Source organism: Neofelis nebulosa, chromosome 4, assembly GCF_028018385.1.
Source record: "Neofelis nebulosa isolate mNeoNeb1 chromosome 4, mNeoNeb1.pri, whole genome shotgun sequence".
NCBI classification, from domain to species: Eukaryota; Metazoa; Chordata; class Mammalia; order Carnivora; family Felidae; genus Neofelis; species Neofelis nebulosa.
In genome coordinates this window covers 166,627,614-166,652,816 of record NC_080785.1, presented here as the reverse complement: position 1 = coordinate 166,652,816, position 25,203 = coordinate 166,627,614, and the positions used below count along the sequence as shown (strand labels likewise).

Sequence of the window (25,203 nt, the reverse complement as noted above, 5' to 3'; positions counted from 1 at the left end):
CCCCGCCCCTTCCCTGGCTCTGGCCGCCATGTTGGGGCGGGGCTTAGGCTTCCAGGGGGGCGTCTCCGGGGGGGAGTGGCCATAGACTGCCTTCCTGCCTCCATGCCCAGCCTTGCGACTGACCCTACAGCTCTCCCAGTTCGTGCATGTAGACGGAATGAGGGAAATGGACGATGGCCATTGGGTAAATACCTTGTAATTGTTGCAGCCAAGATCCCTGGGTGGATCTGAAGTTCAATAACGGGAAACCTCATTTAGAATGGAATGGGGGGGCCGGCAGGGAAAGCTCTGCACCCTAGGACTTCTGGTCAATTGCAGGCCCAACAGGAAGTCCAGCGCCTCGCAAGTCCACAGTGTGTTAGCCACTACTGCGCAGGCCCAGCAAGAAGAAGTTTTTCCCTTGCCCCACAACAGCGCAGCCAATGAGAGGCAGCCACAGCGCAGCCAATGAGAGGCAGCCACAGCCCAGCCAATGAGAAGCCACCACACCTGGCAGGTAGGGCAGCGGACTTTTTGTTTAGAAGAGGCCCTTGCAAGTTCCTCTTTCTTCTGTAAGATAATATCCCTCTCCCTTGTTCTGCAGCTTTCCCAATGGTTTTGCCGTCCTTAGTTTGCCTGTCCCAGGTTGCAGTGCTCTGCCATTCCTGTTTTTAGTGGTAAAATAACTGTCAGTTTTATTTTTTAAGGTTAACAGATCTAACAATTAGTGGGGGAAAAGATGAGAAACAGCTTATTTCTGTGGCCTCAAAGTACTTTCCCCCAAGATAGTTATTCGTTATAAAGGGAAAAATAGTAATTTTACAACGAAGACACGTCTTTAGCCCAGTGATCTAAGTTAAGGGCGCCAATGAGGCCGCAACGTGGAGCCGCTCACAGGGTGCACCGAGAAGGGCATTTTCAGTGGCGCCTCTAGCCTTCCTGCCCCACATGCATGACTTCAATCTAATTATAAGCAAATGTCAGACAGAATGCGGAGCTGAGGGCCATTCCACAAGGTAACTGGGCAGTACTCCTAAAAAAAAAAAAAAAAAAAAAAAAGGCTGAGGAACCATCACAGGATGGGGAGACCAGGACAACAAAACACGATGCGGGCTCCTGGATTGGCTCCTTGTCTTAGTTCAGTCTGTTCTAACAAACACACCGCAATCTGGCGGCCTATCAAGAAACACATGCTTATCTCTCAGGGTTCTGGAGGCCGGAAGTTCAAGATCAAGGCAACGGTAGATTTGGCGTCAGGTGAGGCCCACCTCCTGGTTCGGAGGCAGCTCAGTGCTCATATTCTCCGGGTCCTCGGTCCTCCCAGGGCGCAAGGGGCAGGGCGCTCTCTGGGGCGTCTCTTGTGGGGGCGCTCATCCCATCCCGGGGGCTCCACCCTCTTGACCTAACCTCCTCCCGGAGGCCCCACCTCCTGACACCGTCACCCTGGGCATCAGCTTTCACCATAGGAATTTGGGAGGGACCGGTTCGTGCATAACAATCCTGGACCAGAGATTGTTACACATTACGTAACAGGATTGTATTGATGCTCATTTCCTGATGGAACCATGGTTACCTAAGATGTTCACATGAGGGGAAGCTGGGTGGAGGGCATCTAGGAACTCGGTACTGTTTCTGCAACTTTTTTTGTCAGCCTAACGTTATTTCAGAATAAACTAAAAAGCAAACAGTCCCTCTCTCATGGGGTTGTCAGGATAATTAACTGAGAACAACATGCAGGTGACATTTTTTACAAGGACTCTGAATCGTAGCTTTTCCCCCCAATTTTTTTGGTCACACATGGCTTGAGTTTCCGAGGAAGCACCACAATGGTGAGGGCCAGAGGGTCCAGGATTAAACTTGTTTCCCTGGTCCTTCCTGACTTGAGAGAACAGAATCCAGAAAGAAAATCTCACAGGTTGCCCCTAAGCTGAGCTCGAGTGCAAACTTTCGGGGCCTCAAGAGGGTGAAGGCCATTTTCAGGGAATGGGCAGCCTGGCCTGACTTGGGATACCTGTTTGCTTGAAGAAATCTCTTTCTCCTTGCAGCTGCCTGCTCTGGACCCCTTAAAAGGAAATCGGCTCCAGAAACCAGATGATCACAGTCTTGCTGTGTTTCACGGAGCATGTTCCGGTTCCGTTGATGTCTTCCCCGTTACCTCCCCTGCTGTGTTTGACCTTCGGCCCCTCACTGTGAAGGATTCGGTTAGCGGCCGTGTGCCGTTGCTAGCAAGATACTTCAACTGTGTGCTGTTTGAGTCTCCTACCGAAGAGAGGTAGGTTGGCGTGTGCGTGTTTTTCCTTTTTGCCTAAAAACAACAACAACAACAACAACAACAACAACAACACATACTGGAGAGATTGAAAGAAAAAATAAACATCATTCCAGAGATCCTGGTTTTTAATCATGACATGAACTCTGGCAGTCCTTAAGGACACCATTTGACGACACAAATGTCAGTGGACATCTCTCTCTCTGCTCAGGACACCATAAATGGGGTGGGTGTGGACATAACAGGGATGCACGGAGGAGCTCCTTTCTGGAGAACAAACAGTTTAGTATTATGATTGGGGTGTTGGTTACAGGAATCCATGCGGGCGACAGAAAGGAAAAGACACACACACATACACGCTCTCACCAGCCAGCACATGTAAAAGCTGATAAAATCCAAATCAGGAATAGAGTCTAGTTAATTGCACTGCACTCGTGTCAGTTTCCTGATTTTGACAATGGCCGAGGGTTAGGTAAGATGTGAGCTGGATGGAGGGTACCTGGGATTCTCTGTACTATTTTCACAACTTCCTGTGTGTCCAGAGTTAAAATTTTTGTGTGTTTTTGTTTTCTGTTTGTGTTGAAACACGACAAACCTGTTAGGCAAATGACAAACCGGGAAAGAGCTTCAACCAGCAGGACACAGGCTTTTGTGTCCATCACGTGTGGGTTCCCGCCAGTTAGGGAAGACAGGAACTTTTCCAGCAGGAAAGCAAGCCAGCCCGTGCACAGGCAACCTCAGACAGTACCGGGCACCCTCCCGCTGACGGATCCCCCGCCAGTGGTGGAGAAGAGTGGCCCACGTATCAGCCTGGAAGAAACAGATGCCTCTCCCTGCCACCTCCGCGACCGAGACTTTCGGCCAGCGGACACCTGTCCTCTTGTAGTTGCCCTTCACCCATCCTTCCTTCCTGTTGGCACCCCACTAACACTTCCGGGCTTCACTGTCAGGGTAGGAATGTGACTGACTGGAGTTTGGCCAATGGATGCTGTCTCACGACAATCCTGAGTACTGACTGTGGGAGGCAGGGGTAGGAGTTTCCGACAAAGAGTTCCTGCTTTGAGACAAATGCAGGTTTCCAGCTGTCAAGGCTCCTGGAGCACGCCCGGTGTCCTTTCCCACCGGTTCTGTCTTTCTGTGACTTGTGACCAGTCCCCTCCTTGACTTTAAGTGAAAGACTACTTATTCCCAAGACTGATTTTTTTAGAACATTCACTGGCTGAGCTTCCTATCTGCAAAACACATGGAGATCGACAACACGGTTCAGTTTGCAACATGGATGACAAGGGACTGATTTCCTTCATATATAAAGAGTGTCCACAAATCGTTGAGGCCAACAGATCAAAAGAAAGGTGGGCAAATGGTCACTAGTAAACAAGTATCTTAAAACATGAAAATGTTGCCGCAGGTATAATTACAGTGAGATGCCACACCTCACTGGCAAAGATAAAAAAAATAATTGGTCACAGGTGGTACTGGTGAAGAAATGGAGACACAGGCGTACTTCACCCTTGTTGGAAAAGTTTACATTGAGGTGTTCTCTTTGGAAGGCAATTCGGCAATGCTCGGTGAAACTAACATCGAATATGCCTTTGGGTAGTTCTAGGAAGTTCCCCTATAAACGCAAACGTATGCCCAAAATGCGTACAAGACTGTGAACAGTTAGCACTTATACTGGGGGCTGGCCAACCACAGCCTGGGGGTTAAATCTGGTCAGCTGCCTGGTTGTGTAAAGAAGGTTTTATTGGCACGCAGCCAAACGCACACATTTACATAATTGTCTGTGGCTGCTTTGGGGCCAGGAGAGCAGAGTGGTTGTACCCGTCTGGCCTGCACAGCCGAAAATATTTACTCTCTGGCCTTTTACAGAGGAAGTCTGTTGACCCCTGATTTATGCGGATTCAAAAAGCCCCGAATAAGCTGTTCTCTCCTTGATAGGTGCCTGGCAAAATAGATTATGGCACATTCATAAGCAGGAATAGAATACGGATATTGAAAAATAGAGACTGGGACGTGATTCCCTGTCTGGAGCGAAGGCATCTCTCCTCTATATATGCTTTTGCACTCAAGTTTTATTATATTTTTTAAGCCATTAAAAATAAAAGCGGAGCTTCCCAAAGTATGGAGAGGGTGAAGGCGCAGGGAGAGGTCGTCCTGCTGTTAGGAACTCATGTACCAGAGTGCCACCTGCCCAGGCAGTCTCCGGTCTCCCTGGGTCAGGGCTGCTGGGTCGGACGTGAGAGGGGAGCGGCCTGCCCTCCTGGGTCGGCATTTCCCGACGCCCCAACCACGGAGTCAAGCCTCTGGACAGACACAGGCACCAAAGGAAGTGGAGGCAGCCAGGGCAGAGTGACCGCCAGGAGGACTTGCGCCTTGGCTTACGCTGTGGCCCTGAGGAAGCCTGTGGGCTGGAGCAGGCCGGCCGTGACATCCTGGGCTGGGTCCCTAGGCGACTTGCAGTGGCTGCATCGGGACCCCGGGGCCGTCCTCGACGGGACCAGCCTGATGGGGGCGGGGCACCCTCCAGCCCGGGCAGCTCGCGGCTCGGTCGCCTCCCGGGACCCGCCCAGGCAGAGGCACAGCCGTCGGCGGCCCCGGGGCTGGGAAGGAACCTTAGGCAGGTGGCAGCGCTTCCGTCCGGAATTGTTTAATGAGTCTACTTCTTACACGCATAATTATAAAAGAATAAGAATCGACAAAAATATTTTCTTTCCATAATATGTAGAGGTGGTTCGTTTCCGGTGGGGGTTTTCGTTTGTGTGTGTGGTTTTTGTTTTGTTTTTTTGCTTCTTTTGTTTTCCTTTTCGCCCGCCCCCGGCAGGAGTCTTGGCGGGGAGGGGAAGGGAGGGGGAAGGCGAACCCTGAGGCGGGGACGGCTCCGTCCCAAGCCCGGAGCCCCCCGGTCTGCGCGCGCTTCAGAGCCCGGCAGGAGGCTCCCCGCTCCGGGCCGGGAGAGGACGGGGCTGGCGGCGGACCCCATCCCCGGTTTAGGCACCCTCTGCTCTGCTCGGTCTCTTAAATAGTCGTCAGAAGCGCCCCCCCCCCCCAACAACAGAACGCGACATGAAGTGGGCGGGGCTGGAGGGCAAGGCAGTCGCATGCTTCGGTGGCGGCCGGCGCGCTGCGGGGCGGGGCCGGGGACCGCGTGGGGAGGCCCCGCGACGGAGGCCCGGTCCCCCCAGGGTCTTCGCCCCCCTCCACACCCCCCGCCCCGTGCCCGGCGGAGTCGGGGGGCTCCCGGGCAGCGTGGGGAGGAGGGGATGGCCTGAGGACGCGCCTCTGGGACGCGGGCCTCATCTCGCCGTCCTGGCCACCGAGAAGCAGCAGGCAAAACAGCCAGGGGCATTAAAACAATGATAAAAGGCGCGGGGGCGGCGAAGGCGGAGGCCCCGGGGCGGGGCTGGCTGGCGGGGGCGGCGGGAGGAGGCGCCGAGCGGAGGGGCCTTCGGGGGCCACTCGGCCCCTCCCGCCGGCTCCCCCTGCGGGGGCGGCGGAGGCGGCGGCGGCGGCGGCGGCGGCGGCGGCGGCGGCGGCGGCGGCGGCGGCGGCGAAGCCACTTGTGCTCTGAATGTGCAGGCCCCAGGGCGCGGGGCTCAGAGGTACTCCTGTAGAAAGTGCAGCAGCGTGACTTCATAGTGCTCGCCGGACTCGGGGCAGCGGATGCTGTGTCTCTCGTTGGGGTAGATCTGGGGGGACAGAGAAGGCGGGGCTGGTGGCACGGAGGGACTCTGCCCCAGGTGCCGACCCACCCCGGCATCCTGTGTTCCCCGCTCCCGCCCTGGGCCCCTGGGGGGTCGTGGAGAGGAAAGAGCAGGTACGCTGGGCTCACGGACCTGGGTTCCAATCCCCCTCCGCCACCCACGTGCTGTGCAACCCTGGGCCCCTGCCGAGCTCACTGACGGCAGCCCCACCCCCAAAATAAACTGGATGAAGAACTCGGGCCTTTCTTTGCAGGTCCTTTCAAGGGCTCGCCAAGCTCCAGGCTCCACCTGCCTAGGAGCTGCCCCCCAAACCTGGGGACACAGAGGGGCGCTGCAGCAGGTCTCAGGGACACTTGCTGCTGTCCACTGGGGCCACTTCGACTTCACCGGAAGGCCACATTAGGACTGCACGTGCCGAGGCCCCCAGGACAGGCGTCCCGCCCCAGGCTTTGTCTTACCACCTGAGGGGGCATTATCCCCACAGGGGGCAGTGACATGTTGGTGCCAAGGGCCACACCTAAGGAATCACCCGGTCCTTGAGACCTGGTGGAGCTGACATCCAGGCCCTAGGGTGGACGGCGACAGGCCTTCGGGCCTTGCTTCTGACCACGAAATGAGGGCCCTGGCACTCGAACAGGCCTCAGACCATGGGGATTCACGGGACAGCTTTGAAACCTGCTCCAGACTCTCCCAAAGTACCCAACCCTGGTCTCAAGTGGGACAGGGCTGGCTGGTATCAGGGCCGGGGGCCCATTCTTCACCTCTTCCTGCTCGCAAGTCAGGTTTGTGAACTGTTCTTTCCTCTCCAGGCCCATGGCCACTGCCCCAGCTCACTACCCTAGAATATGTCCAAGTGCCCAGGGGTCTCCCCTCCTCCTCCCTTGCCTTCTTTAATCCATCCCTGGATGAAGCCCGACTCTGATCATACTGTCCCCAGCTCAGAGCTCCGCAAGGACCTGCCAGCCTGACATCAAGACCTGCCTCCCCAGTCCCGTTGCCCCTACGTCCTCCCAGGCCTCACTCCTTCTACACTTTGGGCACCAGCACTCCCTTGTGACAGACCCTTCACACCAGCCTGGGTCCTGGCTGCCTGGTCACTTCTTCCTCCTCTTGGCTGAGGGCAGGGAGAGGGGTCTGTGCATTCCCCGCTGTGCCCCGGGCCTGGCCTGGGACAAGTGTGATGTGTGAACAAGGAGGGCCTGGGGCCACCAGGCTCCCAGCCAACTGTGAAACAAAAGGGGGGTGCGTCCCACCTCCTTCACAAGCTGCCAGGCTCCCATCCCCAGTGGAGTGTCTCAGCTCGCCTTCAGCTTCTCCCGGGGAGGCAGGGGTACAGGACTACGGGCCCACCTGGGTGCTCAACGCTCTCCCGAGAGAACCCATTTGGCCCTCGAAGCCTCACCTACAGCCACACACGGAAGCTATCCCAGCCACCCGGCTCAGGGTCTCACGCTCAAAAAGGATGTGTGAGGGGGCACCTGGGCGGCTCAGTCAGTTAAGCGTCCACCTTTGATTTCCACTTGGGTCATGATTTCCCAGTCATGAGATCAAGCCCCGCACCGGGTTCCTCGCTGACGGTGAAGCCTGCTTGAGATTCTCTCTCTCCCCCGTCCCTTCCCTGCTTGTGTGTACGTGTGTGTGCACTCTCTCTCTCTCAAAAAAAAAAAAAAAAAAAAGACAGTTGAGGTTTCATCCTGGCCCTGCCTCACCCTGATGTGCAGCTGCCTCTGGTCTGTTTGTGAGGTGTGTCTGCGGCTGGGGGGGCCTCCCAAGAGTGAGCCCTGCCTACCCTCCGGCCCTGTCTGGAAAGGCATGCCCAGCCACAGGTCCCTATGGCCCGTCCCCACTGCCCTGTGGCCCTCAGTTTCCCCATCTGTTGAACTGGCAACACGGCACTCCCCGAGGACAGGGCGCGTGGAGGCATCTGGGGGTGGCAGCCTGTGATAACATCTGTCCCTCTCACCTCCCCAACTCCTCCTGAGTCTACCAGGCCTCCCACTCGCTCAGCCGGCCCCTTTCCTGTTGGGACAACGGGCTATGGCTCACGTCCCTCTGGTTCCCATGGGCCCCTGTCCACAAGGCAGCCAGAGGCTGGTCACTCCGGAAGCTGGCTGACACCTCTCCTCACCCTTTGATCAAAATCCAGCCGAGGCCCCGCCTCCACCACTGAAGCCCCGCCCCTCACCTCCAACACCCACCCCCCCCCCCTTAAAAGCCACGGAAGCCTGCTGCCCCAAACCCCACCCCTCGCCAGAGGGGCCGCCCTCTGCCCCGCCTTGGCCCCAACTCCTCTCCTGCTCCCTCCATCCACCCTGGTCTTTTGCCCCTGCGCTGCTGTCTCTGACAGGGTCCTGAGCCTGGTGTCTGCCCACCGCCCCCACCGCCCCCCCAGGCTGAATCCCATCCCTACTCTCTAGCACCCTCAAATGTCCCCTCCTGGGGGAACGCTTCTCTGAGCCCAGTCACACACAGATGCTTTCAGCACCCTGTACCGTTTCTCGGTTCCAGATAAAATGGCGTGTGAGCGAGGATTTTCAGAACACCGGCCTCTCTCCACCAGGCTGGGCTGGGGTGGGTCTGGCCTGTCCCCTCGGCGTGCCCGGCACGGAGGGCAGCGTGGCCCCGGGCACCATCAGTGATCAGCAGTGATCGCTGAATGGACGCGGGGGGACACGGGGCCTGGGGAAGGTTGGAGGAGGCCATTTGGGGGGAGGGGCCACCCACCTGGAGCTGGTAAGGTTTTCCGGCCCGGATCAGCTGGGAGACGAGGAAGTTGGTGTGGAAAAAGTGCACGTTCTCATCCAGGAAGCCGTGCAGGATCAGCAGGCGGTTGGGCCTGGAAGACAAGGCTGAGTGAGGGTCTGGTGGGACCCTCTTCACACACTCGGCCCCAGGGGCGGCCAGGAGAGCGCGAGGGCACCGGGGGCACAGGTGGGTCTGGAGACTCCCTCGCCTCCTTCCAGGCAAGGAGGGGCGCGGGTGTGTGGGCTCTCCGTGTGGAATGCCCTGAGCTACGGGGAAGTTTTTAGAGCAGTGCTGCCCCACGGTGCTGTGGGACGATGGAATGTTCTAGACCTGCCCTACCGAATGCAGTTATCACAGTCATCACCACGTGTGGCTCCCGAGCACTTAAAATGTGGCAAGAGTGGCCAAGGAACAGTAGTTTGTTGGCTTGTTTTTTAAGTGGATTTTTAAAACGAACCTAAAAATACCTCATTTTAAACTGAACGATTTAGGGGCATTTGGCGCATTCCCAGCGCCACCTGCATCCAGTTCTGGCAAAGCCCTCCCCCCTCCCCCCCGCCCCAACCCGGGCCTCCCACAACCACCAATCTGCCTCGATGGAGTTATTCGTTCGGTGGCTGTGGACAAACGCGAGCTTAAATTCAGGGGCCACATACGGCTCCCGGCTTCCGTACTGGGCGGCACAGGCCCAGAGCACTGGGGTTCCAGCTTGGCTGTCCCCAGGGAGCCCGGACCACACTCCAGACCGAGGAGAGCAGCCTCACCGGGACAGGGGGCCCAGGTGGGGTCAGCCTGCTTGGAGTGCCCGGCACTAAGGCGTGGGCCCAGGGCAGCCGTTCGCCAGACAGAGCCACGCCAGAAGGTGGCGACACAGTTCCTTCCTTCAGAGAAAGGCCACTAGCAAAGCGTGACTCGGTGCGTCTAAGCCGGTCCCACGGACCCGGATGTTACAACCACGTGGACTTGTGTCCTGAACCACCGCACGTCAAGTCCCACAGAACAGAGACCGATCAGGTTCAAGACCGACCGATGGCCCCACAGCGGGACACGTGCTTGGGGGAGGGTGGGAGGCCCGCGTGTGCAAGGCAGTGGGACTCTAGGGCCTTCTTTCCATCGTTCTGAGGGTAGGGCCGAGGCCTCCTCCCTCCAAGAGCACCCGGGTGCCCACCTGCCTCGGTAGGCAGCAAGCAGGGAGGCCCTCAAGGGGGCGGGAGGCGCCAATGCGGAGGCACCGTGGACACCCAGCTTCGTGGAGGACCGGCCTGGGGCGGCCTCCCGGACACAGAAACGGCAGGGGCCGGGCGGGGAGGGGTGGTGGGAGAGAAAGTGGGGTGGGGGGTGGGGGGGGCCCTTGGTGACCCAGAAGGCGGGAGTGGGCGGGGCCTTACTCATTGGGCAGCTTCTCCACGTGCAGAGCCACAGATCCCGCCTCGTAGCCGAGCTGGTTGTTCTCCGGGACGTCCATGTAGCGCTCAGTGTAGCCGGTGTCGTAGGCCATCCAGACTGTGACCGGGGCGCCCGCGATGGCCACCTGAGGGCCACAGTGGACAGAGTGGGGTTGGAGAGACAGAGAGGGGCGGGGGGAAGGAGAGGGAGAGAAGAGAGAGAGAGGAGAGGAGAGGAGACACACACACACGCACAGGTCAGGTCTCGGGAGCCCTCGCTCGCCTGCCGGCTGTCCCGGGGCCTCCCCCGCAGGACGTGAGGAACGGGCATGCACGGGGGGGCTGGCGGGGGGGGGGGGGCCCTCAGACCGTGCGCCCCCGTGGATCGTGGATCGAGCGCCGTCGAGGGAGGGCGGGTGAGCTGAACGAGTACGTTCAGGCCGGGATCGGCCCCTCCCCGGTCCCACCGCCTTCCTGCCTCCTCCTCCTCCTCATCGCCGCCCCGCGGTGCCCTGTCAGCGCCGCCGGCCTGGGGGCCCCTCCCCCGACGCTCTTCACACCATGCCCCACCTCTGCCCATCCGAGGCCGGGGTCCCGGGCTCAGCCTCCCACAGAGAGCTGCCGGTGGGGTTTTGTGCAGCCGGATGCCATCCTGGGGTCAGCAGTGGCGGGCAATGAGGAGGGGGGCTCGGCCCCACGGGGCTGCTGCGGGGAGAAACAGCCACGTGGCAAGGCCCCTGCCGAGATGCCTCTCCGGGGGGGGCGGGTTCCGAGGGGCACGGGAGGGTGCCAGCAAACGGGGGCGGGGGGGGGGGACGGTGCGGGACCCACCTTGAACACTTGGGGTTTATGGATCAGCCCCATGAGCGAGAGGAAGCCTCCGTACGACCACCCGTGGATGGCAACCCGGCTCAGGTCGACGAAGCCGTACTTCTCGGCCACGAACTGCAAGCCCTCGACCTGGTCCTCGATCTCCACCTGGCCCTGAGGGATGAGGCCGGGCACCTCTCAGAGGACTCCTTCCGCACGTGCACCCTGCCATCCCGCCTCCGTCCCTTGTGGACCAGAAACGGGTCTCTGGAAGCTGCCCCTGTCTCCAGACCCTGTTCGAGCCTGCTCTCCGGGGTGGCGGCCAGATGGGCCCGGCGCCAGCCCTGCCCTGCCTCTTCCTGGCTGGCTCCGAGAAAGTCGCATGCGTTCTCTGGGCCTCTGTCTCCTAATCCCTAAAACAGGATGTCGGCACGATGGGGCCCCTTTCACAGTGGGCACAAAGAGGAAACGGGACGCCGAGTGTCCTGCACTCAGAGGCTGCCACCTGCTAAGGGCTCGGTGAACATCACCTTCATCATCTCCATCACCATCACCACCACCGCCATCACCATCAGGACCACTTCCATAGCCACCAGCCCCCGGCTGGCCCAGCCCTTGGGACGTCCTGCCGACGGGGCCTATGCTGAGGTGTCTGGCTCACCCGGGCCTCAGGCACCAGGTGGGACGGGCGCATACCTGTCTCCCGTGGGGTGCCGCTCAAAGGGGAGCACCAAAGTGCACATCTTCCTTGGCTCCGAAAGGTTGCCCTGCTTATTCCTGGCATCCCAGCCGGGCCTGCCCTCAGGGAGGGGCTCCGGGGCCGCCCCCACACCCCAGGGCTCCCCTCACCACGCAGAAAGGCCCGGAGAGACCGTGAAGACATGTTACCATTTGGTTTTTCAGGGCTCCTTCGAACCGAAGCCCCCGCTGACACGAGCCCCTGCCATCGATCACGACCACGGCGTAGCCCAAGGATGCCAGCGTGTTGAGCCGCAAATACTTGATGCCTTTGAAGGAGTTGTTTACCAGCTGCACCTGCGAGGGGAAGGCGAGGAGGGGCCATGGAGCTCCGGACGAGTGGAGAGGCACCCAGTGCGTGACACCAAGCGGGAGGGGCCGGATGGGCCAGAGGCCGGGGGGTCTCACAGCCTCATCGAGGCTCCTGCACTTCACTGTGAAGGCTGCGGACGGCCCTGGAAGGGTTCTAGCCACGGGGGAGCGGGTCAGACGGGCCCACTCTGCCCCAAGCCCGTGCTCAGGAAAACAGAAGGGAAAGCCCCGCTCAGGCTCCCTCCTCGGCCAGGGCCTCTCCCGCTGGCCTTCCCTGGAATTACTCCCTGATTTCTTGAGCCACAGTCTGCCCTCTTTCTACCCTGCAGTCACCTCTAAGAAAATAGACGAGAGCTGTCGCGCCAGACAGCTGTGTTCCCCGAGTCACTTGACTTCGTCCAGTTCCTCATTTTGGCCCTACTGACGTCCGGAGCCTTATCGGTCTCCGTCATGGGGGGCCATGTCAGGGGCCGCAGGGTGTTGACTGACCCAGGCCCCCACCCCCAGCTGTGATGACTACAAATGTCCCTAGCCATCGCCAAGCATCCCCTGGGGGACGGAACACCCCCGGGTGAGAACTGCTGTCTTAGATGGACCCCAATTCCAACCCGGCCACCTGGGCCTGTCTTGTCTCCTTGCTGGAGAACTGGGCCCAGGGCCACCTCTGTCCCCAGGCTGGCGACCAGGGGCGAGAGGGGGTCACTGCTGGGCAGGTGGGCCAGAAGAACACATGGGTGTTAGCAGGGTTTCCCAGAGGGACAAGGGAACATCAGCAGGCGAAAGGGGAAGGGGGCTGCACGGGAGGGTGGGGTGTAGAGACCCAAGGATCCCGTGTAGTCACCAGGGACGGGGCCTCCGTGCGCTAACCCTTCTTTGGCCTGGCTGGTGCCCAGGTCCCGGCGCGAAGGACGGGGGGGTGTGGGGAGCAGGGCCGGCACCCACCTGGGGGCCTCCATACACGAAGAGGACAGTGGGGTGCTTCTTTCCTGGCTGCACGGCGTGTGGCTTGTAGATCATGCCGTAGAGCCGCACATCCGACCGCGTGTGGAAATGGAAGATTTCGGGGGGCACGTAATCCGGGGGGCAGCCTGCAGAGACACAGCGGCTGTGGCTTCTCGGGCCGGGGGCGCCCGCGAAGCACTCTGGCCGAACCCCACGCTCCGCCGGCCGGCCCTCAGCTGCAGAGGGCGCCTTCTGTGCTTCCTGACAGTTTAAATCACAATCCGAGGGCCCGGGGGGGACTCTGGTCCTGGCAGTGTGCCCGGGGTACAGCCCCCTGACACCCGCTCCTCTGACCTCCTGTGGGGGTGTCAACGCCACCCCTGGGATCTGAGTAGCAGCCAGTTTTAATCGTCTGCTTCTCTGACTTTCACCTTTGGTTTTGCAAAGCAACACTGGTTTTCCAATCATGACAGTGAGGCAAAATCTTTGAAGCTTATCTCGCAAGTTTATTTAGGTGGCAGATAGAGGAAGGCGATTTAAAAAGAAAACGAGTCAACTGTAAGGTAGGCTGGGGGCTGGCAACTGCTCCGTGTAAAGGGTCAGCTGGTAAGTATTCTCGTCTCCGTGTCTTAACTACACAGCTGTGCTGTTGCGGCCCTAACGTGGTACCTAAGGGACCGGGAGCAGCCAGACCTGGCCCCCAGGCCACGGCGCGCCGACTTCTCATAGAGACGGTCTACAAACATGGCAAGATCGGGAGTTTCGGGACATGGTGCCTCGGTCCACCCGCCTGCAAGCCCGGGGCCGGGACACCTGACTTCCCACTGCTGTCCCCACTGCTGTGCCGTGTGTCCCGGTAGGCCCCATCCTCCCCTGGGTGTCCCCGTCGGTGAAACTGGGGCCAGAGTCCCTGCTCTGTCACGTCCGTGGTGATGGGCGCGTCACGGACCGAGCTGGTCCCAGAGCGTGACGATGTAACAAGATGCTTTCCAGCCCACAAACACCAGGGATTCTCATTACCTAGAATGTTCTGGAAATCTAGCAGACGGCAGCTCTGGGGTCAGGCAAGGGTGTCTTTTTTAGCGAGTGATTCCCGTGTGGCAGGCGAGGTACGGAATATTAAGGCCTTCTTCCTAGGGACCGCCTGCCATCGTGCCATTTCATAGAGAAGGGACACATCTCAGGGAGCCTGACCGCCTTGCCTAGGATTCCGCGGCCAGCATTGGGCTCCGGGGCCACCCCGCGGGCTCCCGGGCAAACCGCAAGATGCCTCGTGTCCCCCGAGGCCGTGCTCGCGCCCCCGCCCCCGGCTCCACCACACACAAAGCCATCGGGACGTGCGCCCCGGGCAGGTGCCCTCGGAGACAGCTGCCCACGGGTGAGGACGCCCCGCACAGGGCCTGCCCGTGTGTGGCAGCTGGTCGTGAGCGGAATCTGCGCCCTGTGCCGTGTCCTCCTTAACTGTGGCACAGAAATGAGACGCTGTCCAGGTGGCAGGCCCCACGGGACAGGCAGGGCCACCGGTAATGCCCAATGAAGAGCTCTCAGGGCTCCGGGGAGGAGCCAGCAGGCAAGACCCTGGGCCCCTCGTGGCCTCAAGGCTGCCGGGACGGCCCCCTCTCATCAGTGCTATTTGAGAGGGTGGCATCCCATTTCACAGATGGGCAAGCCGAGGCTCCTGGCGGGCGTGGGGGCCTCGGTCAAGGTCCCCAGGGATGTGGGGCTACTCACTGGCCGCCTCCATCATGCTGGCCCAGAACCGGGGCTGCTTGTGCAGAGGGTCGTCGTCGGGGCCGCTCAGCTTATAGACGTGCACGCAGGGTGGCGTGCCCACGCTGCTGTAGTGGCTGATGAACATGTCGAAGTTCTGTAGGCGGGACGGGGCGCTGAGCACCGCACGACACCAGCGTCCTTCCCCGCCCCCCGTCACCCACCAACCTACTGGCTGTCTTTGCCCTGGGTGCTCACTTGTTTAAGCTTCAAACTCCTCTGCCCCCGCGAGAGGGGCGCTATTACTGGCACCCCCATTTCACAGGTAAGCAAACTGAGGCCAAGAGGAGTCGGTCCTCTGGCCAGGGGCGCACCCCCACCCCACCCCCCGTGGTAACTGATGGACCCAGGGTCGCACCCGGATCCTTCCGATGCCAGAGCGTGCCCACGTCACTGGCTCTACAGCCGGCAAACCGCCAAACGCTTGCCCTGGACTGGAAGTAGCCCTGTGCACGTTCACGGCCTGACTTTCTAGAACGTTCCCACAGGCTAAGGGGGTGGGGCAGGAATGCTGCCATCTAGCATGTCGGGGGAGTGCCCACCTGGCTCATGGAGCAGCTGTGGGAGAAGCCGGGTGTGGTGAGGCGCACGATCTCGCCCGCCGACTCATAGCTGACCACGTAGAGGTGGTGCTCCAGGGGCGTGTCCTTCGTACCTTGGAAGTACACCAGCTTCGTCTCCTCGTTGACCCAGATCTGTGGGGACACAGGGGCTCCTCGTGAAGCAGCCCCAGGCCGGACCCTGAACTTCCCCAGGCCTTTGCTCCCGCGGTGGCTGGGGGAGGCGGCCGATGCCCGGCGGAGAGACCCAGGCTCTTCTCCCTGCCCCCACAGGGAGGGCCCAGAGTTCCGGGGATGGGAGACTTGCCCTCTCCCCAGTTTCTTTAGCCCACCAGCTGGAGAAGAACTTTCTAGGAGAGAAGCGCCTCTCGGACCTGGTGGGGCAGGAGCGGACAGCGACCTCGCTAAGCTCGCCGGGTGTCCTCTGGGAGGACTTGAAGTCGGAATGCCAACCCCAGACCGAGACGCAGAAGCAGAGGGCACAGGGCCTGGGACAGGGGCTGAGGGAGGGGCTGGCCTTGCCTGAGGGCCCCCCAGTCCCCAAGCCTGGTCCCCCAAGGGGTCAGCCCGCCCTTTGGACCCAGGTGCTCAGGGTTAAGAAGTGGGCCCCCCCCGCCCCGCCTGCTTCCTGGGTGAACCCCCATCAGACTCCAGTGTGACGTTGACATGGTGAGGCCTCCGGGGAAAGCAGGAAACAACCCCGCGACCTGGTAACACGGAGGCAAAACCCTTAAAAAAGTGTGTCCTCTGATGCAGCAAGTAGGTTCCCGGGAACTGTTCCAGAGGGCTCTGCTGTGTTCTTAATACTAAAAAAAGACAACGACTCGAACATCCCCTAGTACAGATCGCTTTCAAAATTATGGCACAGTGCTCCGTGGCCACGTAAAACCGTATTTTCTAAAACAAACAAAAAACAACAAAAACACCCTGCGTAGCCCCTAAAACGATGTCCTGCGGAGCCGTGTGCAAACAGAAAAGAGCTGCCGGGGTTTCCACCGCGGTCAGTCACCTCCCGGGGGAAGAGGTTACGGGGAGTCTGGGGTGAGGCAAGTGAGGGGATTCGCAAACGCAGGGTCACTCAGAACGGTTCAGTCCGCACAACAAACATGACGTATCCACTGTCGCCATCGTTTCAAGATAAACGCACGTTTTCTAGAAACAGAGGGTGTCGTTGGAATACCCCCAGGCACCTGCAGTCATTCGCCGGTTTTGTCACAAGGGCCACGTGAGACGAGGCACACGAAGGGGGCGCTCGGGACCCTCCCAGGTCCGCAAACAGCACGGGCGGCACAGACCCTCTGGAGGGGACGCGAGAGGCCCTCCCTTCCCTTTGTAAGTCTTAAATGCTGCTGCGTCGTAGACCATACTTCAGTTAAAAATAACATCAGGTGCTGCCACGGCTTTTTTTTTTTTCCTTTTTTTTAATTTCTGGGTAAAAACCCAGACGAGCAAACACCATAACGCCCCCAGCGGCAGAGGAAAGGGAGAATCCTGGCTGGCGGGTCCGCCAGACGCTGTGCCGGGGGCTTCCGGTTCAAGTCCCCTCGGGGGCCATCCGGCGATGTCCGGGGACCTCTGTGGTTGTCACACCTGGGGCGGCTGGGGCTGGGGAGGCTGCTGATGCCCCACGGCGCTCGGGACGCCCCGCTGGGGGCAGAGACTCTGCTGTAAACGCGAGCAGACCAGAGCTCTCTGATGGTCCCATTTCACAGACGACGAACTGAGCGTTAGCTCCCGGCTGCTGAGAGGCAGGAGGCACCTCTTCGCGCGCATCGACCGTAGCAGAGCAAACGAGGCAGCCTTTAACCTTCTGGCACCCGGCCTTCCGACCTCGCCTCGCAAATCAGAGCGGGGTGTGAAATCTGACAGAATCAGGACCGCACGTACCACGTGGCGTCCCCACTGGCTTCCTTCCAACAATCCACAGGGACGTCCTTCCAAGTCAGTGGAGGGGTCCGCGGTCGGGGGAGGGCATGCTCTAATCAACGCCCGTGTCTAAGGGACCTGGACCTATCCACGTCACTCCTCGCTTGCTCACTCAAGTGCCCACTAACCACCGCGGCTGCACGGACAGCCCTGTGAGGCACGCACGTGGGCTAACATCTCTCACGTCTGCTTTCGGTCCGGGAGGCACTTATGCTGGTGTGGAGAAGGGACACAGGAAGTCTGATTAAGAGCTCTCTCCACTGAAAGGCCCGGGTGGCTCAGTCGGTTGAGCATCCGACTTCGGCTCGGGTCACGATCTCGCGGTTTGTGGGTTCGAGCCCCGCGTCGGGCTCTGTGCTGACGGCATGGAGCCGGCCTCGGATTCTCTCCCTCTCTCTCCCTGCCCCTAACCCGCTCTTGCTTGCTCTCTCTCACTCTCAAACTAAATAAACTTATAAAAAACTTAAAAATAAATAAAACGTAAAAGCTGGGGCACCTGGGTGGCCCAGTCAGTTGAGTGTCCGACTTCGACTCAGGTCATGATTTCACGGTTCATGAGTTCGAGCCCCGCGTCGGGCTCTGGGCTGACGGCTCGGAGCCTGGAGCCTGCTTCGGATTCTGCGTCTCCCTGTCTCTCTGCCCCTCCCCCACCTCTGTGTGCTCACAGACGCTCTCTTTCTCTCTCTCTCTCCCAAAAATAAAATAAAACAGTAAAACAAACACTAAAAAAAAAAAAAAAAAAAAAGAGGTTTCTCCATAATATTTGGAATTTTGTAGAACTGGACCCAGGTGAAGATTTGGTCAGAGGCAAGTCCTGCCACGTCCTTACGATGGCCAGAAGCTGCAGGACAAGTGTCCCATAAGCTGCTCTCCCAGGGAGAGGTGGTCTCATGGAGCGGGGAAGGCTAACGGGGTGCAACAGGTGCACAGAGCAGCCCCCGATTCCCGGACCGGGGCTGTCTCCGGCTGGCCGGAAGCGGAGCCCCGCGGCCCTGGGCCTGCGGGAGCCGTGGACGGAGCCGTGGACGGAGCCGGGCGGACAGAGCAGGAGGAGGACGCAGCCAGGAGGGAAGAGAGAAGCCACAGGCACACGGGGTCGGCAGGGCAGCTGAAGCGTGCGCACGGGTGTGTCTGTGCACGTGTGTGTGTACAAGCGTGCGTGCAGGGCGGGCGGGGAGGGTTGCAAAGAGATTCTGGTACCTTGGAGCCGTGCCTTGCCAAAACCTCCCACTCGCCGCTAGTCAGCGCGATCTCCTCCTTGATGGGGCACTTAAATTCATCTGCAAGTAAGGAGAGGAAGAGGTGAAAGGGGCCCAGGAAGCCGTGAAGGGGACGCAAAGGCACTGAGGCCAAAGTCCGCCAGAGCCCAGGCGGCCGGGGCCAGGAGGGAGGAGGGAGGCGAGGCCGAGCCAGCCGAGCCTGGGACACGGTAAGGTGCGGGGCCAGTGCAGGGTGCTGGCACCTCCCGGGGGAAACCAGACCTCTGCGTTTTTACCGGAAGCACCGATTTTAGAACCCGGCACGGGCCAAACCAGCAACTTCCGGACTCTCGGCCGGTGACCTCTCAGAATGTGTTAGGTTTTGGAGAACGAGGTCTTGATTGGGCTCGTTCACTTGGGCTGAGCAAAGGCTCAGCTGAGATCCTATGACAGACCTTTGGGGTTTTTGTTGTTTTGGTAGATCTCACTTTTGAATTTCCATCAGGCAAATAACTACGGATGCTAGTAGGCACACATTACAAATTTATTAAGACGGTTTACGAGTGACGCGGTTTCATGCCGTGCCCGCCTGACAGAGGCCCGGCAGACATCGACTCCTGCTGCAGAGATCTGGGCCCAGAGATTGGTCACAGCTGGATCTGGGAGGGAGGGACGTTCCTCCCGCGGTCCCCGCTCGCGGAGGCTGGACACGGCTGACTTTTCGCTCCTTCAGATCCTTACCGGAGCCCGTCTGGCGTCGGGCCTGCAGGGAGCGGGTGCAGGCCCGGCAGTGGAACCTCTCGTGGCCGCCGTTGGAGCCCCGCCCCTTGGGGAAGGACCCGGCGCACCCGCTGACGGCGGGCCATGCGCCGCCCTCCCGGCTGCCACGTCCTCTCAGCCTTCCGGGTTCAAGGCCACACTTCTCAGTGGAGGGGCTGCCCACCACACGTGCTCGGCCCTCTCTCGCGGGACCCTCTGCCGCGAAGGGCCCCTCGCGCGGCCTGGACACACTGCCCCAGCCGGCGTCCCACTTCTGGCTGGCGCCCCAGGCTCCTGACCTGCCCTCCTCTTCCCCAGGCGCCCCGATGGCAACTTTCAAGAACTCATGCCTTCTGGTCCAAAGTGACCGAGGTCTCGCCTTCTCGGCTACCCAACGGCCGCCTAGCAGGCATGAGCCACGCGATGGTAAGGGCGAGCTGGGGACCAGGTGGGCCGCACGGGGTGGGAGGGAGAGCTGGCGTGCCCACTGCAAAGGCAGGAGGTCCCTGAGGGGCACCTGCCACGACCTCCACCCAGCAACCACCACAGGCAGGAATGAGGCTGTTCCAAGCGAAGACTCCCGAGCTCACATCAGGTGGCGGCGGCCAAGTCAGAGGGACACACGACGGGAAAGCTCAAGAGCAGTGAGCCACAGGAAGCCCGCCTTCGGGATGGCCTAGCCAGCCCGTGCTGTGTTGCACCCCGAGTGACAGCAGTGACAGGTCCCCGAGACAGCAGTCACTCCTCTGTTGCCGTCTTACTCGAGTCCCATCAGTTCGAGGCTTCGCCTGTTCCTGACGCTCGGGCGTAGCTCCCCAGACACCACACGCTCTCAGGCCTCCATTCCCTGTGCGGGAGCTGACTCTACACTGGGGGACACTGGGCGATGTCGGGCACATCTGGGGCTGTCACGAGGGGGGCTCCTGGCACTGAGTGGGCGGGGGGGGGGGGGGTCAGGGATGCCGCTCAGCCCCCAACAGAGCCTACGACGTCCCCGCTGAGGACCACCCGGCCCAGCGTCCGCAGTGGCCGGGGGTGGGGTGTCGGAGGGGCCCTGGCTGGCTCTCAGCCCACGCTGCTTCCCCACCCGGTCCCGAGGCCGAGATGCCATCTGCGTGAGGACCCCCGCATGCCCGCTGCGGGTATCCTTCTGCTCGCTGGGACTCCAGGCACGCAGACCTGCCCACACAGCATGTCCACTCCCGGGCACTCCGACGTGAACACATCCAAACCTCAACTGGACGTTTCTCTCCTAAATCTGTCCCTCCCACACTCTTTCTGTCTCACGCTGACACTCCAAAAACCTTCCGGTTTCTCTCTCAGACCCTACGTCCAATCCACCGGCAGACTGCTGACTCAGAGGTCAAAGTGCATCCAGAATCGAATCTGCCTGGGTTGGCCCAGCCTGCTGCCCTGACCCACCCTGGCTACACTCCACACAGCAACCCCAGGAACCGCTTAAACTGATGTGAGATCAGTGGTAAAAGCCCAAGTCCTCCCTGAGGCCCCCAAGGCCCGGTGCAACGTGCCCTGACCCCTCTCCTCCCTCTTCTCCTCCCTCCCTCCCTCCCCCAGCTCACTCTTCTCCAGCCACACGGGCCTCTTTGCTGTGTGTCCACCAGGCCAGGCGGCTACTGCCCCAGGACCTCTGCACAGGCTGTGCCCTCCACCTGGAATGACCTGTGTGGCTGCCTCGGCCACCTGTTCCGGGTCTCTGCGCATGACCCCGTCGGCAGAGACGCCCCTCTGACACCCCCCCCCCCCGCTAGAAAGAAGGCCCCTCACTCTCTAACCTCCTGTCCCGCTGCACGTGCTCCCACACTCACCCCGAGGTATGGTCTTCAATTGTTTTTGGATGGCTGCCCACCCTCCTCCACTAGAGAGTTCCACAAGAGCAGGGATTTTCCTTTCTCTCTTTAGATTCATACCCCTGGCACCTAGAGCAGGGGTCGGCCGCTTTTCCCATAAGGGGCCAAACAGCACGTTTTCAGCGATGCAAGACATAGGTCACGCTGCCGCCACCCTCCTCAACTCTGTCATCGCGGCATGAGATCAGCCACAGACAGCCTGTAAATGAATGAGCGCGGCCGTGTGCCAATAAAACTTTATTTGCAAAAACGGGCAGTGGGCCGGATTGTGAGAAGGGCCTGGCACGTGGTCGGCGCTGAATACACGCTACCGGCCGGCCGAGAACCCCTGCCAGACCGCCCCTGCCAGACCGCGAAAGACGTTCCAGAGAGGCTGGCTTTCTGACTCCTCCCACCCCGCCCCTTCGCGGACCGCTCACGCTCACGGGGCGGGGTCAGTCGGGCTTTGCTCACCTTCCCCGGGGCTGAAGGGCTCACTCCAGTCGTAGCCTCCGGGCTTTAAGATGGCGGTGACCTTGTACAAGTGGCAGAAGCCGGTCTTGCACTCGTTGGCACGGAGGAAGCAGAGCTCGCCCTCTCCCTCGGACTGGGGGAACGGGTAGAAGATGTCGTGAACCTGTCCGGGCAGAAGGCGGGACGTGCGTCAGGAGGCGGGCCGCCGCCGCGTGGCCAGGCGTCCGTCCGTCCGTGGGAGGCGAACTCGGCCTGCTGCCCCGCCCCCGCCCCGGCCCCGCCCAGCCGGGGATCTGGGGGCCCGGGCGGGGCGCGACACCCGGCGTCTCCCCACGCTTACGTTGATCCACACGTCGGTGACCTCCTCGTACACCACGTGCGGCTGCACGTTCCTGGGCACCGCTCTGGCCAAGGCCACCCGCTCCTGCTCATCCTCGGTGGCGGGGATGAACAGGGCCGGGGGGAGGAGGACAAGCTGGAGCCGCTGCTGGGGCCGGTCCAGGAACATAGCCCAGGCACTGAGGGGGCGACAAGAGAGAGCGGCCGGAGGCCTCAGGGCCCAGCGGGGGAAGCCGGGTGACAGACGCCTCCCTTTCCGAACGCGTGGCGTCACAACCACCCTTCCTCTGGCGGCCTTGCCTACACTCGACCGAGTAACCCCGTAGCACACAAAGGCTTCTCGTTAGCACGGGCCCTCCGGAGAAGATGGGGGGGGGGGGGGGTGGGGGGGGGGGGCGGCGACAGAACTCTAACTCAACCATTCTGGAAACATCGCGTGTCATTAGGACTCAGAGCAGCGTTTCGAAGACGTGTGCAATTTCTGCCAAATCCTCAGCCCACATTCACTATCCTTTATTTCCTGTTTTGCTCTGAATGGACATTGTACTTTTGTGTGTGTGTGTGTGTGTGTGTGTGTGTCAAAAAATTGTTCATCCTGTCAAACAACCTGAGTCCTTAAGGACTCGGGATAGAGGCAGGCAAACGGCAACTTAAAAAAGACAAAATCCCGTTGGAGGTGGGGACACCTGGCTGGCTCAGTCGGTGGAGGGGCCGTGAATTCGAGCCCCGCGTTGGTGTAGGTATCACTTAAAAATCACGTTTGGGAGCTAGTCTATCATTATGTTCTGTCCTCAAAACAACTGTTTTGAAATAAAACTTCTCAAAACTGGGGGAAAAAAAGTTCTCTGTACCTTTTCTTTTTTAACGCTGATTTATTTTTGAGACAGAGCACAAGTGGGGGAGGGGCAGAGAGAGGAGACACAGAATCCGAAGCAGGCTCCAGGCTCCAGGGTCGGAGCTGTCGGCACAGAGCGCGACACGGGGCTCGAACCCACAAGCCGCGAGATCATGACCTGAGCCAAAGTCGGATGCTTAACGGACTAAGCCACCTAGGTGCCTTATGTTTTTGTTTTTTATTTTATTTTATTTTATTTTATTTTATTTACTTATTTTTATTTAAAAAACTTTTTTTAATGTTTATTTTTGACAGAGAGAGAGAGACAGAGACAAGCAGGGGAGGAGGAGCAGAGACAGGGAGACACAGAATCCCAAGCAGGCTCCAGGCTCCGAGCTGTCAGCACAGAGCCCGACACGGGGCTTGAACCCATGATGCTTAACCTCCTGAGCCATCCAGGTGCCCCTCTACCTTCCCCGACTGTAAACGGACAATGTGTTTTAAACGGAGATGTCGGTACCATAAGTAGAGAAGCTGAGTCTCAACACGGAACGAGAACAACTAAAACCAAAGAGCGATGCCACAGGGACAGGAGATTCCAGCCAGAGCCTGCCGCCCGCCAGAGGCCTGGCACCTCGGTCCAGGCTGCCTCTGTGATACAGGGGCCAGCAAGTAAATATTCCAGCCTCGTGCGCCACACAGTTCCTTTTGAAAGCAGCCCGTCAACCCCGCCAACGTGGCGTGAAAGCAGCTACGGACGATCTGTACACCAGCAAGTGTGGCCTCGTGACCATAAAACTTTATTCCTGGATGCTGAAATGTGGATTTCATATCGTTTCCGTGTGTGAGGAGGTATTCTTCTTTGGATTTTCTGACTTCTAACTGTTTAGAAAGCACGAAGGCCGCTCTTGGCTCGTGGGCCATACGGAAACTGACACCGGGCTGCCTGGCCTGCGTGCGGTGGCCCGGGGCCTGGCTCCAGAGACTTGCCCTTGATGTGGCCGCAGGGTCACGAGGTGAGTGACAAGGCAACACTCACTATTTGCCGTCCCGGGTCCACCCGGCCCTGGCGATGTACTCCACCCTGGGGAAGAGCGTACTGAAGGGTTGTGCCAGCTCCTTCTCTTGGGTCGCCACGATCTAAGGGGAGAGCAGACTCAGGTCACACTTGGGCCCAACCACATGGTGCCTGGGAGGAGATGGCCGCTGCTGGGGGTGGGGTGGGGGGATACTGTGTCCCCCAAGTCCCTATCTTGGGGTCCTGGCTCCCGGTGCCTCAGAAAGGGCCTTATTCGGAAGCAGGGCGGCTACAGTGTCATTAGTTAAGGTGGTGCTGGAATAGGGTAGCCCCCTTTCGTAAGGGGGATGTGAGGACTCAGCTGCCAGGCAGAGGACACCTTGTGACAAAAGGCAGGACAAGGCGAGGAGCGGGGCCGGGAACAGACCCCCTCACGGCCGCAGAAGGAGCCGGACTGCCCACACCTTGCTATCAGACATTTAGGCTCCAGAGCCAGGAGGCAACATGCTTCTGTGGTCTGAGCCCCCGGCATGTGGGGCTCTGTCAGGACAGCCTGTTGGCTGGAAAGCGAGGGCTCTGGCCTGGGCTGTCACCACAGAGCCAGGCAGCCTTGGGCGACACAACGTCCAGCTGCCGCGGCTTCCCGGAGGCTAACGGGGCCGGCGCTCGGCGGTTCCGGAGGATGGGCCGAGAACCACGTTGCTGGCAGGGGCTCAGTGAAGCCACCTAACGTCAGGTCTGTGTGAGATCTGCCAGAACGTTCTGGTACGGAGTGTAGAAAGGAGGTTTTGGTCAGGGTCTGATCATTCCGAAACCAAAACCTAACCCCCGATCGTGAAAATAAGCACATTTTATCTTCCGCCTTTTGGGAAACCTCACACAAAAAGTCATTCCGGCACAAACGTCCCAGAGCTTCCTCAGCTTGAGTACTCTGACCTCTGACCTGGGCGGGGGGGGGGGGGGGGGGGAGGTGGTTTCCGTCTGACCTGGCATCCCCTCAGCCCTTCTCGGTTATAGCCTCTCCTGCCCTCCCGGCTGCGGGGTCCTGAGCGAGTGCTCCCGGGGTGATAAGGACGCTTGTTGTCGATACTGACCCGGGGTGACAGAGAGAAGCGTCTGGAGCACTGACCATCCCGGCGAAGTTATAGGTGAGGACCTGCCCAAATGCCAGGGACGGGGAGTGGCCAGGGCGGAGCTCTAGTCCCCTGGACGACTACCCAACGGAGCTTTCTGCTCTGGAGACTGTTCTGGAAGCTCTTGTGGGACCTTCTGCTCAAGGGCCGCTGCTCAGCATCGCCTCCTCACACCCCAGGACCACCCAGAGGCAGATGAGGCCGGGCCACCACTCATTTGCGAGACCGAGGCAGGGTGACGGGGCGCTACGGAGGCAGTGCCTTTTCGGGTTCACGTGCCCCTGGAAAGGGGGCAAGCGGCCTGCTGATGTCGCCCAACTGTCCCCCCATCTCCACCACCTACCCCAGCCCCACCCCTCCTCACCCAGCTCCCCCCCGGGCACCCTGGCCACGCTCACCTTGCCCTGACTATTGGTCTGAAACTCGGCCAGCTTCAGGGCGATCTTGGGATTCTTGCTGCCT

The 25,203-nt window shown here is 60.0% G+C and overlaps 2 protein-coding genes across 16 annotated transcripts in view; one reads left to right on the top strand and one right to left on the bottom strand.

The window, feature by feature from the left end:
* The first annotated feature begins 1 nt into the window (after position 1).
* On the top strand, positions 2-3,452 carry LOC131510813 (uncharacterized). Of its 7 annotated transcripts, none has more exons than XR_009261204.1 (3): positions 8-184; positions 415-496; positions 2,025-3,452. XR_009261204.1 is itself a non-coding variant. In XM_058728380.1 (3 exons), exons 1-3 carry the CDS (start codon positions 158-160, stop codon positions 3,209-3,211), a joined length of 615 nt encoding a protein of 204 aa, XP_058584363.1. In that variant the 5' UTR covers positions 27-157; the 3' UTR covers positions 3,212-3,452. The 7 variants fall into 7 exon arrangements, 1 of the variants encoding a protein (XP_058584363.1); XM_058728380.1 differs by lacking the exon at positions 415-496 and having other exon boundaries at positions 27-184; positions 2,025-2,251; positions 2,851-3,452; XR_009261202.1 differs by having other exon boundaries at positions 36-184; positions 319-496.
* An 850-nt stretch (positions 3,453-4,302) lies between these two features.
* The window catches only part of DPP9 (dipeptidyl peptidase 9), a 40,376-nt gene continuing 19,475 nt past the window's right edge, over positions 4,303-25,203 (bottom strand). For 7 of the 9 annotated variants that reach the window (XM_058728373.1, XM_058728375.1, XM_058728377.1 and 4 more), the window contains 13 exons: positions 25,140-25,201; positions 23,630-23,730; positions 21,757-21,934; positions 21,417-21,579; positions 18,338-18,417; positions 15,194-15,346; positions 14,613-14,748; positions 12,882-13,027; positions 11,778-11,924; positions 10,911-11,063; positions 10,083-10,225; positions 8,674-8,785; positions 4,303-5,934 (listed from right to left, as the gene is read on the bottom strand). In XM_058728373.1, coding sequence (XP_058584356.1) covers positions 5,842-5,934; positions 8,674-8,785; positions 10,083-10,225; positions 10,911-11,063; positions 11,778-11,924; positions 12,882-13,027; positions 14,613-14,748; positions 15,194-15,346; positions 18,338-18,417; positions 21,417-21,579; positions 21,757-21,934; positions 23,630-23,730; positions 25,140-25,201 — 1,667 coding nt within the window. In that variant the 3' untranslated portion in view covers positions 4,303-5,841. Of the gene's footprint in view, positions 5,935-8,673; positions 8,786-10,082; positions 10,226-10,649; positions 10,785-10,910; positions 11,064-11,777; positions 11,925-12,881; positions 13,028-14,612; positions 14,749-15,193; positions 15,347-18,337; positions 18,418-21,416; positions 21,580-21,756; positions 21,935-23,629; positions 23,731-25,139; positions 25,202-25,203 lie in introns of those variants that run through there. The other 2 variants (XM_058728370.1, XM_058728371.1) reach the window with 2 other exon arrangements.